The sequence below is a fragment of the Phocoena sinus genome, chromosome X, assembly GCF_008692025.1.
Source record: "Phocoena sinus isolate mPhoSin1 chromosome X, mPhoSin1.pri, whole genome shotgun sequence".
Lineage (NCBI taxonomy): Eukaryota > Metazoa > Chordata > Mammalia > Artiodactyla > Phocoenidae > Phocoena > Phocoena sinus.
The window spans coordinates 72,820,521-72,838,411 of NC_045784.1; the positions used below are offsets into that span (position 1 = coordinate 72,820,521).

General features: G+C 38.3%; 1 protein-coding gene across 1 annotated transcript in view; it reads right to left on the reverse strand.

Annotated features, from left to right (window-relative positions):
• Positions 1-17,891, reverse strand: part of POF1B (POF1B actin binding protein) — a 107,262-nt gene that overhangs the window by 5,899 nt on the left and 83,472 nt on the right. The window contains 2 exon segments of the mRNA XM_032618933.1: positions 16,300-16,382; positions 17,198-17,326. Coding sequence (XP_032474824.1) covers positions 16,300-16,382; positions 17,198-17,326 — 212 coding nt within the window.

The window sequence follows — 17,891 nt, forward strand, 5'->3', positions numbered from 1 at the left end:
TCTGTCTAAAAAAGTATTCAGAGTAATGATAGTAAAGATGATCCAAGATCACAGAAAAAGAATGGAGGCATGGATAGAGAAGATACAAGAAAAGTTTAACAAACACCTAGAAAAACTAAAGAACAAACAGAGATGAACAACACAATAATGAAAATAAAAATACACTAGAGGCAGAGGACCTTTAAGAGGGCAGAGGAGTAAGACGTGGAGAACACCTTCCTCCCCACAAATACATCAAAAATGCATCTACATGTGAAAGAACTCCTACACAACACCTACTGAACACTGGCAGAAGACCTCAGACTTCCCAAAAGGGTGTGTGAGGAGAGAGGATTCAGAGCACCGCCTAAACGAGCTTCAGAGACTGGTGTGAGCCTCAGCTATCAGTGCATACATCAAAGACGGGCATGAAACGCTAACACTGCTGCTGCAGCCACCAAGAATCCTGTGTGCAAGCACAGGTCACTATCTACACAACCCATCCCAGGAGGCTGTGCAGCCTGCCACTGCTAGGATCCTGTGATCCAGGGACAACTTCCTCAAGAGAACACACAGCACACCTCAGGCTGTGGCAACGTCACTGCGGGCCTCTGCCACCACAGGCTCGCCCTGCACTCTGTACCCCTCCCACCCCCCGGCCTGAGTGAGCCAGAGCCCCCTAATCACCTGATCCTTTAACCCCACCCTGCCTGGGCGAACAACAGATGCCAGAGGGTGACCTACATGCAGAGGCGGGGCCAAATCCAAAGCAGAATCCCAGGAGCTGTGTGAACAAAGAAGAGAAAGGGAAATTTCTCCCAGCAGCCTCAGGAGCAGCGGATTAAATCTCCACAATCAACTTGATGTGCCCTGCATCAGTGGAACACCTGAATAGACAATGAATCCTCCCAAAACTGAGGTAGTGGACTTTGGGAGCAACTATAGAATTGGGGTTTGCTTTCTGTGTCTAATTTGTTTCTAGTATTATGTTTATCTTAGTTTAGTATTTAGAGCTTATTATCATTGGTAGATTCGTTTATTGATTTGGTTTCTCTCTTCCTTATATATATATATTTTTGTTTATTTGTTTGTTTTTTCCTTTTTCCATTTTTGTGAGTGTGTATGTATATGCTCCTTTGTGTGATTTTGTCTGTATAGGTTTGCTTTTACCATTTCTCCTAGGGTTCTGTCAGTCTGTTGTTTTTTACTATAGTTTCTAGCACTTCTTATAATTGGTGGATTAGTTTATTGGTTTAGTTGCTGTCTTCCTTTTTATTAATTACTTAATTTTATTATAATAATATTAAAAAAATTTTTTTTACTTTAATAACTTTAGGGTTTTTTTTTCTTTTTTCTTTTCTCACTTTTCTTCTGAGCTGTGTAGCTGACAGGGTCTTGGTTCTCTGGCCGGGTGTCAGACCTGAGTTTCTGAGTTGGGAGAGCCGAGTTCAGGACAATGGTCCACCAGAGACCTAACAGCCCCTCATAAGATCAATCAGCAAGAGTTCTCCCAGTGATTTGCATCTCAACGCTAAGACAAATTTTCTCTCAACGACCAGGATGCTCCAGTGCTGGACACCCCATGCAAAACAACCAGTAAGACAGGAACACAGCACCACCCACTAGCAGAGAAGCTGCCTAAAATCATAAAAAGTTCACACACACCCCAAAACACACCACTGGACATAGTCCTGCCCACCAGAAAGAAAAGATCTAGCCTCAGCCACTAGAACACAGGCACCAGTCCCCTCCACCAGGAAGCCTACACAACCCACTGAACCAACCTTACCCACTGGGGGCAGACACCAAAAACAAAGGGAACTATGAACCTGCAACCTGCAAAAAGGAGACCCCAAACACACCAGGTTAAGCAAAATGAGAAGACAGAGAAACACAAAGCAGATGAAGGAGCAAGGTAAAAACCCAGCAGACCAAACAAATGAAGAGGAAATAGGCAGTCTACCTGAAAAAGAATTCAGAGTAATGATAGTAAAGATGATCCAAAATCTTGCAAGCACAATGGAGAAAATACAAGAAACATTCAACAAGGACCTAGAAGAACGAAAGAGCAAGCAAACAATGATGAACAACACAATAAATGAAATTAAAAATTATCTAGAAGGAATCAACAGCAGAATAACTGAGGCAGAAGAATGGATAAGTGACCTGGAGGATAAAATAATGGAAATAAAAACCACAGAGCAGAAAAAAGAAAAAAGAATGAAAAGAATAGAGGACAGTCTCAGAGACCTCAGGGACATTAAACACACCAACATGCGAATTATAGGGGTTGCAGAAGAAGAAGAGAAAAAGAAATGGACTGAGAAAATATTTGTAGAGATTATAGTTGAAAACTTCCCTAATATGGGAAAGGAAATAATCAATCAAGTCCAGGAAGCGCAGAGAGTCCCATACAGAAAATATCCAAGGAGAAACATGCCAAGACGCACATTATTCAAACTATCAAAAATTAAATACAAAGAAAAAATATTAAAACCAGCAAGGGAAAAGCAACAAATAACATACAAGGGAATCCCCATAAGGCTAACAGCTGATCTTTCAGCAGAAACTCTGCAAGCCAGAAGAGACTGGAAGGACATACTTAAAGTGATGAAAGGGAAAAATCTACAACCAAGATTACTTGACCCAGCAAAGATCTCATTCAGATTCGAAAGAGAAATTAAAACATTCAGAGACAAGAAAATTCTAAGAGAATTCAGCACCACCAAACCAGCTTTACAACAAATGCTAAAGGAACTTCTCTAGGCAGGAAACACAAGAGAAGGAAAAGACCTACAATAACAAACCCAAAACAATTTAGAAAATGGTAATAGTAACATACATATCGATAACTAACTTAAATATAAATGGATTAAATGCTCCAACCAAAAGACGTGGACTGGCTGAATGGATACAAAAACAAGACCCATATACATGCTGTCTACAAGAGGCCCACTTCAGACCTAGGGACACATACAGACTGAAAGTAAGGGAATGGAAAAAGATATTCCATGCAAATGGAAATCAAAAGAAAGCTGGAGTAGAAATTCTCGTATCAGACATAATAGACTTTAAAATAAAGACTGTTATAAGAGACAAGGAAGGACACTACATAATGATCAAGGGATCAATCCAAGAAGAAGATATAACAATTGTAAATGTTTATGCACCCAGCATAGGAGCACCTCAACACTTAAGGCAAATGCTAACAGCCATAAGAGGGGAAACTGACAGTAAAACAATAATAGTAGGAGACATTAACACCCCGCTTTCACCAATGGACAGATCATCCAAAATGAAAATAAATAAGGAAACACAAGCTTTAAATGATACACTAAACAAGATGGACTTAATTGATATTTATAGGACATTCTGTCCAAAAACAACAGAATACACTTTCTTCGCAAGTGATCATGGAACATTCTGCAAGATAGGCCATATCTTGGGTCACAAATCAAGCCTCGGTTAATTTAAGAAAACTGAAATCGTATGAAATATGTTTTCTGACCACAACACTATGAGACTAGATGTCAATTACAGGAAAAAATCTGTAAAAAATACCAATACATGGAGGCTAAACAATACACTGCTAAATAACCAAGAGATCACTGAAGAAATCAAAGGGGAAATCAAAAAATACCTAAAAACAAATGACAATGAAAACACGATGACCCAAAACTCATGGGATGCAGCAAAAGCACTTCTAAGTGGGAAGTTTATAGCAATAAAATCCTACCTCAAGAAACAAGAAACACCTCAAATAAACAACCTAACCTTACACCTAAAGCAATTAGAGAAAGAACAAAAAAACCCCACAGTTAGCAGAAGGAAAGAAATCATAAAGATCAGATCAGAAATAAATGAAAAAGAAATGAAGGAAACGATAGCAAAGATCAATAAAACTAAAAGCTGCTTGTATGAGAAGATAAACAAAATTGTTAACCATTAGCTGGACTCATGAAGAAAAAAAAGTAGAAGACTCAAATCAACAGAATTAGAAATGAAAAAGGAGAAGTAACAACTGACATTGCCGAAATACAAAGGATCATAAGAGATTACTAGAAGCAAGTGTATGCCAATAAAAAGGACAACGTGGAAGAAATGGACAAATTCTTAGAAAAGCACAACCTTCTAAGATTGAACCAGGAAGAAACAGAAAATATAAACAGACCAATCACAAGCACTGAAATTGAAACTGTGATTAAAAATCTTCCAACAGGGCTTCCCTGGTGGTGCAGTGATTGGGAGACCACCTGCCAATGCAGGGGACACAGGTTCATGCCCCAGTCTGGGAATATCCTACATGCCAGAGTGGCTGGGCCCGTGAGCCATGGATGCTGAGCCTGCGCGTCCAGAGCCTGTGCTCCACAACGTGAGAGGCCACAACAGTGAGAGGCCCGCGTACCGAAAAAAAAAAATCTTCCAACGAACAGAAGCCCAGGACCAGATGGCTTCACAGGTGAATTCTGTCAAACATTTACCGAAGAGCTAACACCTATCCTTCTCAAACTCTTCCAAAATATATCAGACGGTGGAAAACTCCCAAACTCATTCTACAAGGCCACCATCACCCTGATACCAAAACCAGACAAAGAGTTCACAAAGAAAGAAAACTACAGGCCAATATTAGTGATGAACATAGATGCAAAAATCCTCAACAAAATACTAGCAAACAGAATCCAGCAGCACCTTAAAAGGATCATACACCATCATCAAGTGAGGTTTATATCAGGAATACAAGGATTCTTCAGTATAGGCAAATCAATCAATGTGATACACCGTATTAACAAATTGAAGGATAAAAAACATATGATAACCTCAATAGATACAGAAAAAGCTTTTGACGAATTTCAACACCCATTTATAATAAAAAATCTCCAGAAAGTAGGCATAGAGGGAACTTACCTCACCATAATAAAGGTGATATATGGCAAACCCACAGGAAACATCATTATCAATAGTGAAAAACAAACCATTTCCACTAAGATCAGGAACAAGACAGGGTTCCCCACTCTCACCACTGTTATTCAACATAGTTTTGGAAGTTTCAGCCACAGCAATCACAGAAGAAAAAAGAAATGAAAAGAATCCATACCAGAAAAGAAGAAGTAAAGCTGTCACTGTTTGCAGATGACATGATATATACATAAAATATCCTAAAGATTCTACCATTAAAGTAGTAAAGCTAATCAATGAATTTGGAAAAGTTGCAGGATACAAAATACACAGAAGTCTCTTGCATTCCTATACACTAACAATAAAAGATCAGAAAGAGAAATTAAGGAAACAATCCCATTTACCATCACATCAAAAACAATAAAATAGCTAGGAATAAACATACCAAAGGAGGCAAAAGACCTGTACTCAGAAAACTACAAGATGTCGATGAAAGAAATCAAAGATGACACAAACAGATGGAGATATACCATAGTCTTAGATTGGAAGAATCAATATTGAGAAAATGACTATACTACCCAAAGCAATCTACAGATTCAATGCAATCCTTAACAAATTACCAATGGCATTTTTCAAGGAAGTAGAACAAAAAATTTTACAATTTGTATGGAAACAGAAAAGACCATGAATAGTCACAGGAATCCTGAGACAGAAAAACGGAGCTAGAGGAATCAGGCTTCCTGATTTCAGACTATACTGCAAAGCTACAGTCATCAAGACAGTATGGTACTGGCACAAAATAGAAATATAGATCAATGGAACAGGATAGAAAGCCCTGAGATAAACCCACACACCTATGGTCATGTAATCTATGACTAACGAGGCAAGAATATACAATGTAGAAAAAACAGTCTCTTAAAAAAGTGGTGCTGGGAAAACTGGAGAACTACATGTAAAAGAATGAAGTTAGAACACTCCCTAATACCATACTCAAAATGCATTAAAGACCTAAATGTAAGGCCAGAAACTATAAAGCTCTTAGAATAAAACATAGGTAGAATACTCTGATATGAAGCACAGCAAACTGTTTTTTAGTCCACCTCCTAGCATAGTGAAAGTGAAAATAAAAACAAAAATAAATAAATAGGATCTAATTAAACTTAAAAACTTTTGCACAATGAAGGAAGCCATAAACAAAACAAAAAGAGAATCCAGAGTGGGAGAAAATATTTCCAAATGAAGCAACCCATAAGGGGTTAATCTCCAAACTATACAAATAGTTCATGAAGCTCAATATCAAAAAAAACAAAAAAACCCAATCAAAAAATGGGCTGAAAATCTAAATAGACATTTCTCCAAAGAAGACATACAGGTGGGCAAAAAGCACATGAAAAGATGCTTAGCATTGCTAATTATTAGAAAAATGCAAGTCAAAACTACAACGAGGGAGGCTTCCGGGAAGATGGCAAAAGAATAAAATGCGGAGATCACCTTCCTCCCCACAGATACACCAGAAATACATCTACACATGGAACAACTCCTACAGAACACCTACTGAATGTTGGCAAAAGGCCTCAGACCTCCCAAAAAGCAAGAAACCCCCACGTACCTGGATAGGGCAAAAGAAAAAAGAATAAACAGAGACAAAAGGAAAGAGACGGGACCTGCACCAGTGTGAGGGAGCTGTGAAGGAGGAAACGTTTCCACACACTAGGAAGCCCCTTCGCGGGCGGAGATTATGGGTGGTGGAGGGGGAAAGCTTTGGAGCCGCAGAGGAGAGCACAGCCACAGAGATGCAGAGGGCAAAGTGGGGATATTCCCGCACAAAGGATTGGTGCCGACCGGCACTCAGCAGCCCGAGAGGCTTGTCTGCTCACCCGCCCTGGTGGGCAGGGCTGGGAGCTGAGGCTCGAGCTTCGGTCGGAGCTCCGGGAGAGGACTGGTGTTGGCACCGTGAACACAGCCTGCATGGGGTTAGTTCACCACGGCTAGCCGGGAGGGAGTCTGGGGAAAAGTCTGGACCTGCCGAAGAGGCAAGAGACTTTTTCTTCCCTCTTTTGTTTCCTGGTGCGTGAGGAGAGGGGATTAAGAGCGCTGCTTAAAGGAGCTCCAGAGACAGGATAAAAGCGCGGACGCCAGAGACGGGCATAAGACGCTAAAGCTGTTGCTGCCACCACCAAGAAGCCTGTGTACGAGCCCAGGTCACTATCCACACCCCTTTTCCAGGGAGCCTGTGCAGCCCGCCACTGCCAGGGTCCCAGGATCCAGGGACAACTTCCCTGGGAGAATGCACGGCGCGCCTCAGGCTGGTGCAATGTCATGCCATCAGCAGCGCAGGCTCCCGCGGCACTCTGTGCCCCTCCCCCCACCCCCCACCCCCCGCCTGAGTGAGGCAGAGTCCCTGAAGCACCTGCTCCTTTAACCCCATCCTGTCTGAGCAAAGAACAGATGCCCTCTGGCGACCTACATGCAGAGGTGGGGCCAAATCCAAAGTTGAGCCCTGGGTGCTGTGAGAGCAAAAAGGAGAAAGGGAAATCTCTCCCAGCAGCCTCAAAAGCAGCGGATTAAACGTCCACAATCAACTTGATGTACCCTGCATCTGTGGAATATATGAATAGACAACGAATCATCCCAAATTGAGGAGGTGGACGTTGAGAGCAAGATTTATGATATTTTCCCCTTTTCCTCTTTTTGTGAATGTGTATGTGTATGCTTCTGTGTGAGACTTTGTCTGTATAGCTTTGCTTACACCATTTGTCCTAGGGTTCTATACGTCCATTTATTATTTTTTTCTTAATAATTATTTTAATAACTTTATTTTACCTTACTTTATTTTATTTTACTTTATCTACTTTCTGTCTTTTTTCCCTTCCTTCCCTCCTTCCTCCCTCCTTCCTCCCTCCCTCCTTTCTTTCTTTCTTTCTTTCTTTCTACTTCTACTAAATCTTTCTTTCTATGTTTTCTCCCTTTTATTCTGAAACGTGTGGATGTAAGGCTCTTGCTGCTGCAGCCAGGAGTCACTGCTGTGCCTCTGAGGTGCACAAGCCAACTTCAGGACACTGGTCCACAAGAGACCTCCCAGCTCCACATAATATCAAACAGCGAAAATCGCCCAGAGATACCCATCTCAACACCAGCAGCCAGCTTCACTCAACAACCAGCAAGCTACAGTGCTGGACACCCTATGCCAAACAACTAGCAAGACAGGAACACAGCCCCAACTGTTAGCAGACAGGATGCCTAAAATCATAATAAGTCCACAGACACCCCAAAACACACCACCACACGTGGATCTTCCCACCAGAAAGACAAGATACAGCCTCATTCACCAGGACACAGGCACTAGTCCCCTCCACCACGAAGCCTACACAACCAACAGAACCAACTTTAGACACTGGGGTAAGACACTAAAAACAATGGAAACTACGAACCTGCAGCCTGCAAAAAGGAGACCACAAACACAGTAAGAAAAGCAAAATGAGAAGACAGAAAAACACACAGCAGATGAAGGAGCAAGATAAAAACCCACAAGACCTAACATATGAAGATGAAATAGGCAGTCTACCTGAAAAAGAATTCAGAATAATGACAGTAAAGATGATCCAAAATCTTGGAAATACAATAGACAAAATGCAAGAAACATTTAACAAGGACCTAGAAGAACTAAAGATGAAACAAGCAATGATGAACAACACAATAAATTAAATTAAAAATACTTTAGATGGGATCAATAGCAGAATAACTGAGGCAGAAGAACGGAAAAGTGACATGGAAGATAAAATAATGGCAATAACTACTGCAGAGCAGAATAAAGATAATAGAATGAAAAGAACTGAGGACAGTCTCAGAGACCTCTGGGCCAACATTAAACACACCAACATTCGAATTATAGGGGTTCCAGATTAAGAGAAAAAGAAAGGGACTGAGAAAATATTTGAAGAGATTATAGTTGAAAACTTCCCTAAAATGAGAAAGGAAATAGTTAATCAAGTCCAGGAAGCACAGAGAGTCCTATACAGGATAAAACCAAGGAGAAATATTCCAAGGCACATATTAATCAAACTGTCAAAAATTAAATACAAAGAAAACATATTAAAAGCAGCAAGGGAAAAACAACAAATAACACACAAGGGAATCCCCATAAGGTTAACTGCTGACCTTTCAGCAGAAACTCTGCAAGCCAGAAGGGACTGGCAGGATATATTTAAAGTGATGAAGGAGAAAAACCTGCAAACAAGACTGCTCTACCCAGCAAGGATCTCATTCATATTTGATGGAGAAATTACAACCTTTACAGACAAGCAAAAGCTGAAAGAGTTCAGCACCACCAAACCAGCTTTTCAACAAATACTAAAGGAACTTCTCTAGGCAAGAAACACAAGAGAAGGAAAAGACCTACAATAACAAACACAAAACAATTAAGAAAATGGGAATAGGAACATCCATATCGATAATTACATTAAATGTAAATGGACTAAATGGTCCCATCACAGAAACAGACTGGCTGAATTGATACAAACACAAGACCCATATACATGCTGCCTACAAGACACCCACTTCAGACCTAGACACACATACAGACTGAAAGTAAGGGGATGGAAAAAGTTATTCCGAGCAAATGGAAACAAAAAGAAAGCTGGAGTAGCAGTTCTCATATCAGACAAAATAGACTTTAAAATAAAGACTATTAGAAAAGACAAAGTAGGACACTACATAATGATCAAGGGATCGATCCAAGAAGAAGATATAACAATTGTAAATATTTATGCACCCAAAATAGGAGCACTTCAATACATAAGGCAAATACTAACAGCCATAAAAGGGGAAATCGACAGTAACACATTCATAGTAGGGGACATAAACACCCCACTTACACCAATGGACAGATCATCCAAAATGAAAATAAATAAGGAAACACAAGCTTTAAATGATACATTAAACAAGATGGACTTAATTGATATTTATAGGACATTCCATCCAAAAACAACAGAATACACATTTTTCTCAAGTACTCATGGAACATTCTAAAGGGTAGATAATATCTTGTGCCACAAATCAAGCCTTGGTAAATTTAAGAAAACTGAAGTTGTATCAAGTATCTTTTCTGATCACACGCTATGAGACTAGATATCAATTACAGGAAAAGATCTCTATAAAATACAAACACATGGAGGCTAAACAATACACTACTTACTAACAAAGTGATCACTGAAGAAATAAAAGAGGAAATGAAAAAATACCTAGAAACAAATGACAATGGAGACACTATGACCCAAAACCTATGGGATACAGCAAAAGCAGTTCTACAAGGGGAGTATTTAGCAATACAATCCTACCTTAAGAAACAGGAAACATCTCGAATAAACAAACTAACCTTGCACCTCAAGCAATTAGAGAAAGAAGAACAAAAAAATCCCGAAGTTAGCAAAAGGAAAGACATCATAAAGATCAAATCAGAAATAAATGAAAAAGGTATGAAGGAAACGATAGCAAAGATCAATAAAACTAAAAGCTGGTTCTTTGAGAAGATAAACAAAATTGGTAAACCATTAGTCAGACTCATCAGGAAAAAAGGGAGAAGACTCAAATCAATAGAATTAGAAATGAAAAAGGAGAAGCAACAACTGACACTGCAGAAATAAAAAAGATCATGAGAGATAACTACAAGCAATTCTATGCCAATGAAATGGACAGCCTGGAAGAAATGGACAAATTCTTAGAAATGCACAACCTGCCAAGACTGAATCAGGAAGAAATAGAAAATATGAGCAGACCAATCACAAGCACTGAAATTGAAACTGTGATTAAAAATCTTCCAACAAACAAAAGCCCAGGACCAGATGCCTTCACAGGCAAATTCTATCAAACATTTAGAGAAGAGCTAACACCTATCCTTCTCAAACTCTTCCAAAATACAGCAGAGGGAGGAACACTCCCAAACTCATTCTATGAAGCCACCATCACCTTGATACCAAAACCAGACAAGGTTGTAACAAATAAAGAAAACTACAGGCCAATATCACTGATGAACATAGATGCAAAAATACTCAACAAAATACTAGCAAACAGAATCCAACAGCACATTAAAAGGATCATACAACATGATCAAGTGGGGTTTATTCCAGGAATGCAAGGATTCTTCAATATACGCAAATCAATCACTGTGATACACCATATTAAAAAATTGAAGGAGAAAAACCATATGATTATCTCAATAGATGCAGAGAAAGCTTTTGAGAAAATTCAACAACTATTTATGATAAAAACCCTGCAGAAAGTAGGCATAGAGGCAACTTTCCTCAACACAATAAAGGCCATATATGACAAACCCACAGCCAACATCATCCTCAATGGTGAAAAACTGAAGCCATTTCCACTAAGATCAGGAGCAAGACAAGGTTGCCCATTCTCACCACTCTTATTCAACATAGTTTTGGAAGTTTTAGCCACAGCAATCAGAGAAGAAAAGGAAATAAAAGGAATCCAAATCAGAAAAGAAGAAATAAAGCTGTCACTGTTTGCAGATGACATAATACTATACATAGAGAATCCTAAAGGTGCTACCAGGAAACTACTACAACTAATCAATGAAATTGGTAAAGTAGCAGGATACAAAATTAATGCACAGAAATCTCTGGCATTCCTATACACCAATGATGAAAAATCTGAAAGTGAAATCAAGAAAACACTCCCATTTACCATTGTAACAAAAAGAATAAAATATCTAGGAATAAATCTACCTAAGGAGACAGAAGACCTGTATGCTGAGAATTATAAGACACTGATGAAAGAAATTAAATATGAAACAAATAGATGGAGAGATATACCATGTTCTTGCATTGGAAGAATCAACATTGTGAAAATGACACTACTACCCAAAGCAATCTACACATTCACTGCAATCCCTATCAAAACACCACTGGCATTTTTCACAGGACTAGAACAAAAAATTTCACAATTTGTATGGAAACACAAAAGACCTAGAATAGCCAAAGCAATCTTGAGAACGAAAAACGGAGCTGGAGGAATCAGGCTCCCTGCCTTCAGACTATAGTACAAAGGTACAGTCATCAAGAAAGTATGGTACTGGCACAAAAACAGAAATATAGATCAACGGAACAGGATAGAAAGCCCAGAGATAAACCCACGCACATATGGTCACCTTATCTTTGATAAAGAAGGCAGGAATGTACAGTGGAGAAAGGACACCCTCTTCAATAAGGGGTGTTTGGAAAACTGGACAGGTACATGTAAAAGTATAAGATTAGATCACTCCCTAACACCATCCACAAAAATAAGCTCAAAATGGATTAAAGACCTAAATGTAAGGCAAGAAACTATCAAACACTTAGAGGAAAACATAGGCAGAACACTCTATGACATAAATCACAGCAGGATCCTTTATGACCCACTTCCTAGAGAAATGGAAATAAAAACAAAAATAAACAAACGGGACCTAATGAAACTTCAAAGCTTTTGCACAGCAAAGGAAACCATAAACAAGACAAAAAGACAACCCTCAGAATGGGAGAAAATATTTGCAAATGAAGCAACTGACAAAGGATTAATCTCCAAAATTTGTAAGGAGCACATGCAGCTCAATAACAAAAAAAACAAATAACCCAATCCAAAAATGGGCAGAAGTCCGAAATAGACATTTCTCCAAAGAAGATATACAGACTGCCAACAAACACATGAAAGAATGCTCAACATCATTAATCATTAGAGAAATGCAAATCAAAACTACAATGAGATGTCATCTCACACCAGTCAGAATGGCCATTATCAAAAAATCTAGAAACAATAAATGCTGGAGAGGGTGTGGAGAAAAGGGAACACTCTTGCACTGCTGGTGGGAATGTGAATTGGTACAGCCACTATGGAGAACAGTATGGAGGTTCCTTAAAAAAGTACAAGTAGAACTACAAGTAGAACTACCATATGACCCAGCAATCCCACTACTGGGCATATACCCTGAGAAAACCATAATTCAAAAAGAGTCATGTACCAAAATGTTCATTGCAGCTCTATTTACAATAGCCCGGAGACAGAAACAACCTGAGTGTCCATCATTGGATGAATGGATAAAGAAGATGTGGCCCATATATACAATGGAATATTACTCAGCCATAAAAAGAAACGAAATTGAGCTATTTGTAATGAGGTGGATAGACCTAGAGTCTGTAATATAGAGTGAAGTAAGTCCGAAAGAGAAAGGCAAATACCATATGCTAACACATATATATGGAATTTAAGAAAAAAAATGTCATGAAGAACCTAGGGGTAAGACAGGAATAAAGGCACAGACCTACTAGAGAATGAACTTGAGGATATGGGGAGGGGGAAGGGTAAGCTGTGAGAAAGCGAGCGAGAGGCATGGACCTATATACACTACCAAACGTAAGGTAGATAGCTAGTGGGAAGCAGCCGCATAGCACTTGGAGATCAGCTCGGTGCTTTGTGACCGCCTGGAGGGGTGGGATAGGGAAGTTGGGAGGGAGGGAGATGCAAGAGGGAAGAGATGTGGGAACATATGTATATGTATAACTGATTCACTTTGTTATGAAGCAGAAACTATAACATACTATTGTAAAGCAATTATACTCCATTAAAGATGTAAAAACAGAACAAAACCAACAAAAAGACTACAATGAGGTTTCACCTCTCACCAGTCAAAATGGCTATCATCAAAAAATTTACATACAATAAGTGCTGGAGAGGGTATGGATACAGGTCAACCCTCCTACACTGTTGTTGGGAATGTCAATTGGTACAGCCACTGTGGAGAGCAGTATGGAGGTTCCTTAAAAAACTAAAAATAGAACTACCATATTACCCAGCAACCCAACTCCTGGGCATATTTCTGGAGAAAACCATAATTCAAAAAATACATGCAGAACAGTGTTCACTGCATCACTATTTACACTAGCTGGGACATGGAATCAACCTAAATGTTCATCAAAAGAGGAATGGATAAAGAAGATGCAGTACATATACACAATGGACTCTTGCATAAAATAACAAAATAATGCCATTTGTGGCAACATGGATGGACCTAGAGATTGTCATAGTGAGTAAAGTAAGTCAGACACAGAAAGACAAATACCATATGATATCGCTTGTGTGTGGAATCTATAAAAAATTGTACAAATGAACTTACTTAGAAAACAGAAGTAGAGTCACAGATGTAGAAAACAATCATTGTTACCAGGGGATAAGCAGGGGAGGGATACATTGGGAGGTTGAGATTGACATAAACACACTACTATATATAAAATAGATAACTAATAAGGACCTGCTGTATAGCACAGGGAAATCTACTCAGTACTCTGTACTGGCCTGTATGGGAAAAGAATCTAAACAAAGAGTGGATATATGTATATGTATAACTGATTCACTTTGCTGTACACCTGAATGTTAACACAACATTGTAAATCGACTATACTCCAATAACATTTTTTGAAAAAGAAATTAAAGAGGATCTAAATTGAAAAGGATCCCATGCTTATTGACCAGAAGACAGTTTTGTTTACATGGCAATAATACCTAAAGTGTCCTACATATTCAATGAATTTTCTGTAAAAATTCCAGTGGGATCTTTTTTAACAGAAATTAACAAGCTTAACCTAAATCCCATATGGAAAAGCAAAAGACCACAAACAGCTAAAGCTTTCTTGAAAAGAAAAGTTTAGAGACTCACACTCCTGATTTCACAACTTCAATAAAATGCTATAATAATCAAGACAGTATGGTACTAGCATAAAGACAGATAAATAGATTAATGGAGTGAAACTGAAAGTCTACATATTTGCCCTTACATTTATGGTAGTTTGATTGACAAGGATGCCAAGTCAATTTAATGGGGGAAAGGATAGCATATTCCATAAATGAGTCTGGGACAACTGGATATCCCCATGCACAAGAATGAACTTGGATACCTAATTTACAATATATAAAAAATTAACTCAAATGGATCCTAAATCTAAATGTAATAGATAAAAATATAAAACTCTTTAGAAGACAATGTGGGTGTAAATATTAATGACCTTGTATTCGTCAATGGTTTCTTACATATGATACCAAAAGCACAAGTGAGTAAAGAAAAAAATAGATGCATTGGACTTTCTCAAAAAAACTTGTGCTACAAATGATACAATCAAGATAGTGAAAAGACAATCCATGGAATGGAAGAAAATGTTTGCAAATCATATCTCTGATAAGGGACTTGTATCCAGAATATATAAATATCTCTTGCAATTCAACAATAAAATAGCAAATAATACAATTTAAAAATGAAGAAAGACTTTAGTCATTTCTTCAAGAAGATATACAAAATGCCCAATAAGCACATGAAAAAATACTATGCAACACTAATTACTGGAGAACTGCAAATCAAGAGTGCAATGAGATACCACTTCCCACCCCTTAGAATGGCTACAATCCAACAGATGGACAATAACAAATGTTTGGGAGGATGGAGAGAAATTGGAATCCTCTTACATCACTGGTGGGAATGTAAAATGGTGCAGCTGTTTTGGAAAAGTCTAGCAGTTCTTCAGAAAGTTAAACAGAGTTATCATGTGCTCAGCAATTCTACTCTTCTTTATATACTCAAAGAAATGAACACATATGTCCACACAGATTTGTACCCAGATATCTACAGTAGCATTTTTCAAAATTGAAAACAGCCCCTAAATGTCCATCAGTTGATGAATGGATAAATAAAAGGTTGTGCATCCACAAAATGGACTATTATTTAGTAACAAAAATCAATGAAGTACTGACACATGCTAAAACATGGATGAATCTTGAAAACATGCAAAGTGAAAGAATTCAGCCACCAAAGACCACATTTTGTTTATTCCATTTATGTGAAATGTCAAAAACAAACTTTTGCTGAAACTATTCATAAAGAGTCACTTTCTATTTGGTTTTGCTAAATTGTTGAGATGTAAGCTATGGTCGTACTGCTAACATGAGGAGAGACCCTGCCTAAGAATGACGTCTATGCAGGAAAGAGCAGAGCCAAAAGATATACAGATTTCTGAAGACATATTTTGATCACACAAATCCATCTGGACACCAAGCAATCCCAATTACATGAATTAACTAATTCCCAGTTTAAGTTGGGTTTCTGGCATGTGCAACTGAAAGAGTCCTGACTAATATGGTTGGTTAAACAACTAATTATTTGCTTTTCACTTTCATTGTATTTACTGTATTGTAAATACAGTAAAAGTGTGCTCTTGAATTTTATTGACCATAATAGCTATGTCTTTTTGTGAACATTCATTCTTCAGTAGAATTATTGGCCAGCAGAAAACACCAAACTCTGTCTAGGGGCATATATGTCAGTTAAACATGCTATAACTTGGATTATAACATAACCAAAGTCATACCCAAATTTCATTAAAAATACATTACTTTCTAGTGGTAATAGTTGTCCTTCCACCACTGGAGGGTTGGTTAAGAGATGAATATATTTCTTGTCTCAACTTCGAGAGTTCCTTACAAATAAAAGACAATATAATCATTTGAAAACCATAGAAACATGAGGTAAGAGGTATGTTTGATAATTTAACAAGGTTACTAAAGAATAATTACTTTTTTCCCTTCCTTTTTAGCCTTGAGGTAAGAATGTTCCAATCCCACTTGTTGAATTCCATATAGTCTTGCTTCATGGTACCTAATCAGTTACATTATAAGTCTCTGCAGGAATCCACTAACTGGTTCTATACTTAAGGGATAACATGAGATAGAATGGGCATGATTCTCAAGATGAAGATGTGAAAATTTTTGTTCCAAAAAGATTTAAATGTGTATCTATAGCAGAAAAATATGAAATTTCAATATGGAAGTAGATATTGTTTCATAACAGAAAATCTATCACTGAATGCTACTACAAGTACCATTTGTTCAATAACAGCAATACAACATTAGCCACCATTTGGGTAGTTTCTTCCTTCAGTACCTATTTTATGACAGATCTTGGGCTACATGATACAGACATAGAAAGGAATATAACACAGTCCCTTGCTGAAGCAGCTCACAGCCTTATTGGGAGTTTGCCTGCCAATGAGGTAGAAAATCAATGTCTTAAAATTATTAAAGGCACAATAGCACATATTTTTTGCTTCAATTCTAGCTTTCATTTGAATTATTTCTCCTGAAATGTGAGTCTTCTACTTCTCGTAGGCACTCACATTCTACTTCATGAATAAAGTAAGTCTTGGAAACATGTCTTTTTATAGTTTGTGGGAAGTATTTATCCTACAGGGCTGAGTTGTATGGTTCGTCTCCACCTTGACCCCTTCTCTGTTACCTCCGATTGATGCTTTATAAGGGAATCCTTCTCTTCCAGCAAGCTTGTCAGTTCATGAATCTTGAATTGGAAGTCACTGCTACTTCCTTCTCTTCTTGAAACATCTTTTTGGTACTGATTTAATTGAGTCTAAGGATTTAAAAAGAACTAAGAATTATTATAATTCTCATTAACAAAATGGGTAACTGAGTTCCAGAGAGGTTAAGTGACATAAAGTCATACAGCTAGTTATGAAATGAAGAGCAAAATACCAGTAGTTATAAACATTTAAAGAGCTTTATGAATGTAATATGTGAACTGAAATGCCAATTAGGAATTTCTCACTTTTTTTAAGATTTATTGTTTATCTTTGGCTGTGTCGGATCTTAGTTGCAGTACATGGGATCTTCATTGAGGCTTCTATCTAATTGTGGCATGTGGGTTTTCTCTTCTCTAGTTGTGGCGCGCAGGTTCCAGAGCACGTGGGCTCTGTAGTTTGTGGCAATGTGGGCTCTCTAGTTGAGGTGCACGAGCTCAGTAGTTGTAGCATGTGGGCTCTAGTTGCCCCATGGTATGTGGGATCTTAGTTCCCTGACCAGGGATCAAACCCAAGTCCCCTGCATTGTAAGGTGGATTCTTTATCACTGGACCACCAGGGAAGTCCAATAAATTTCTCATTTTTAAAAGGTGACTTTACTATTTAGGCTTAGGCATT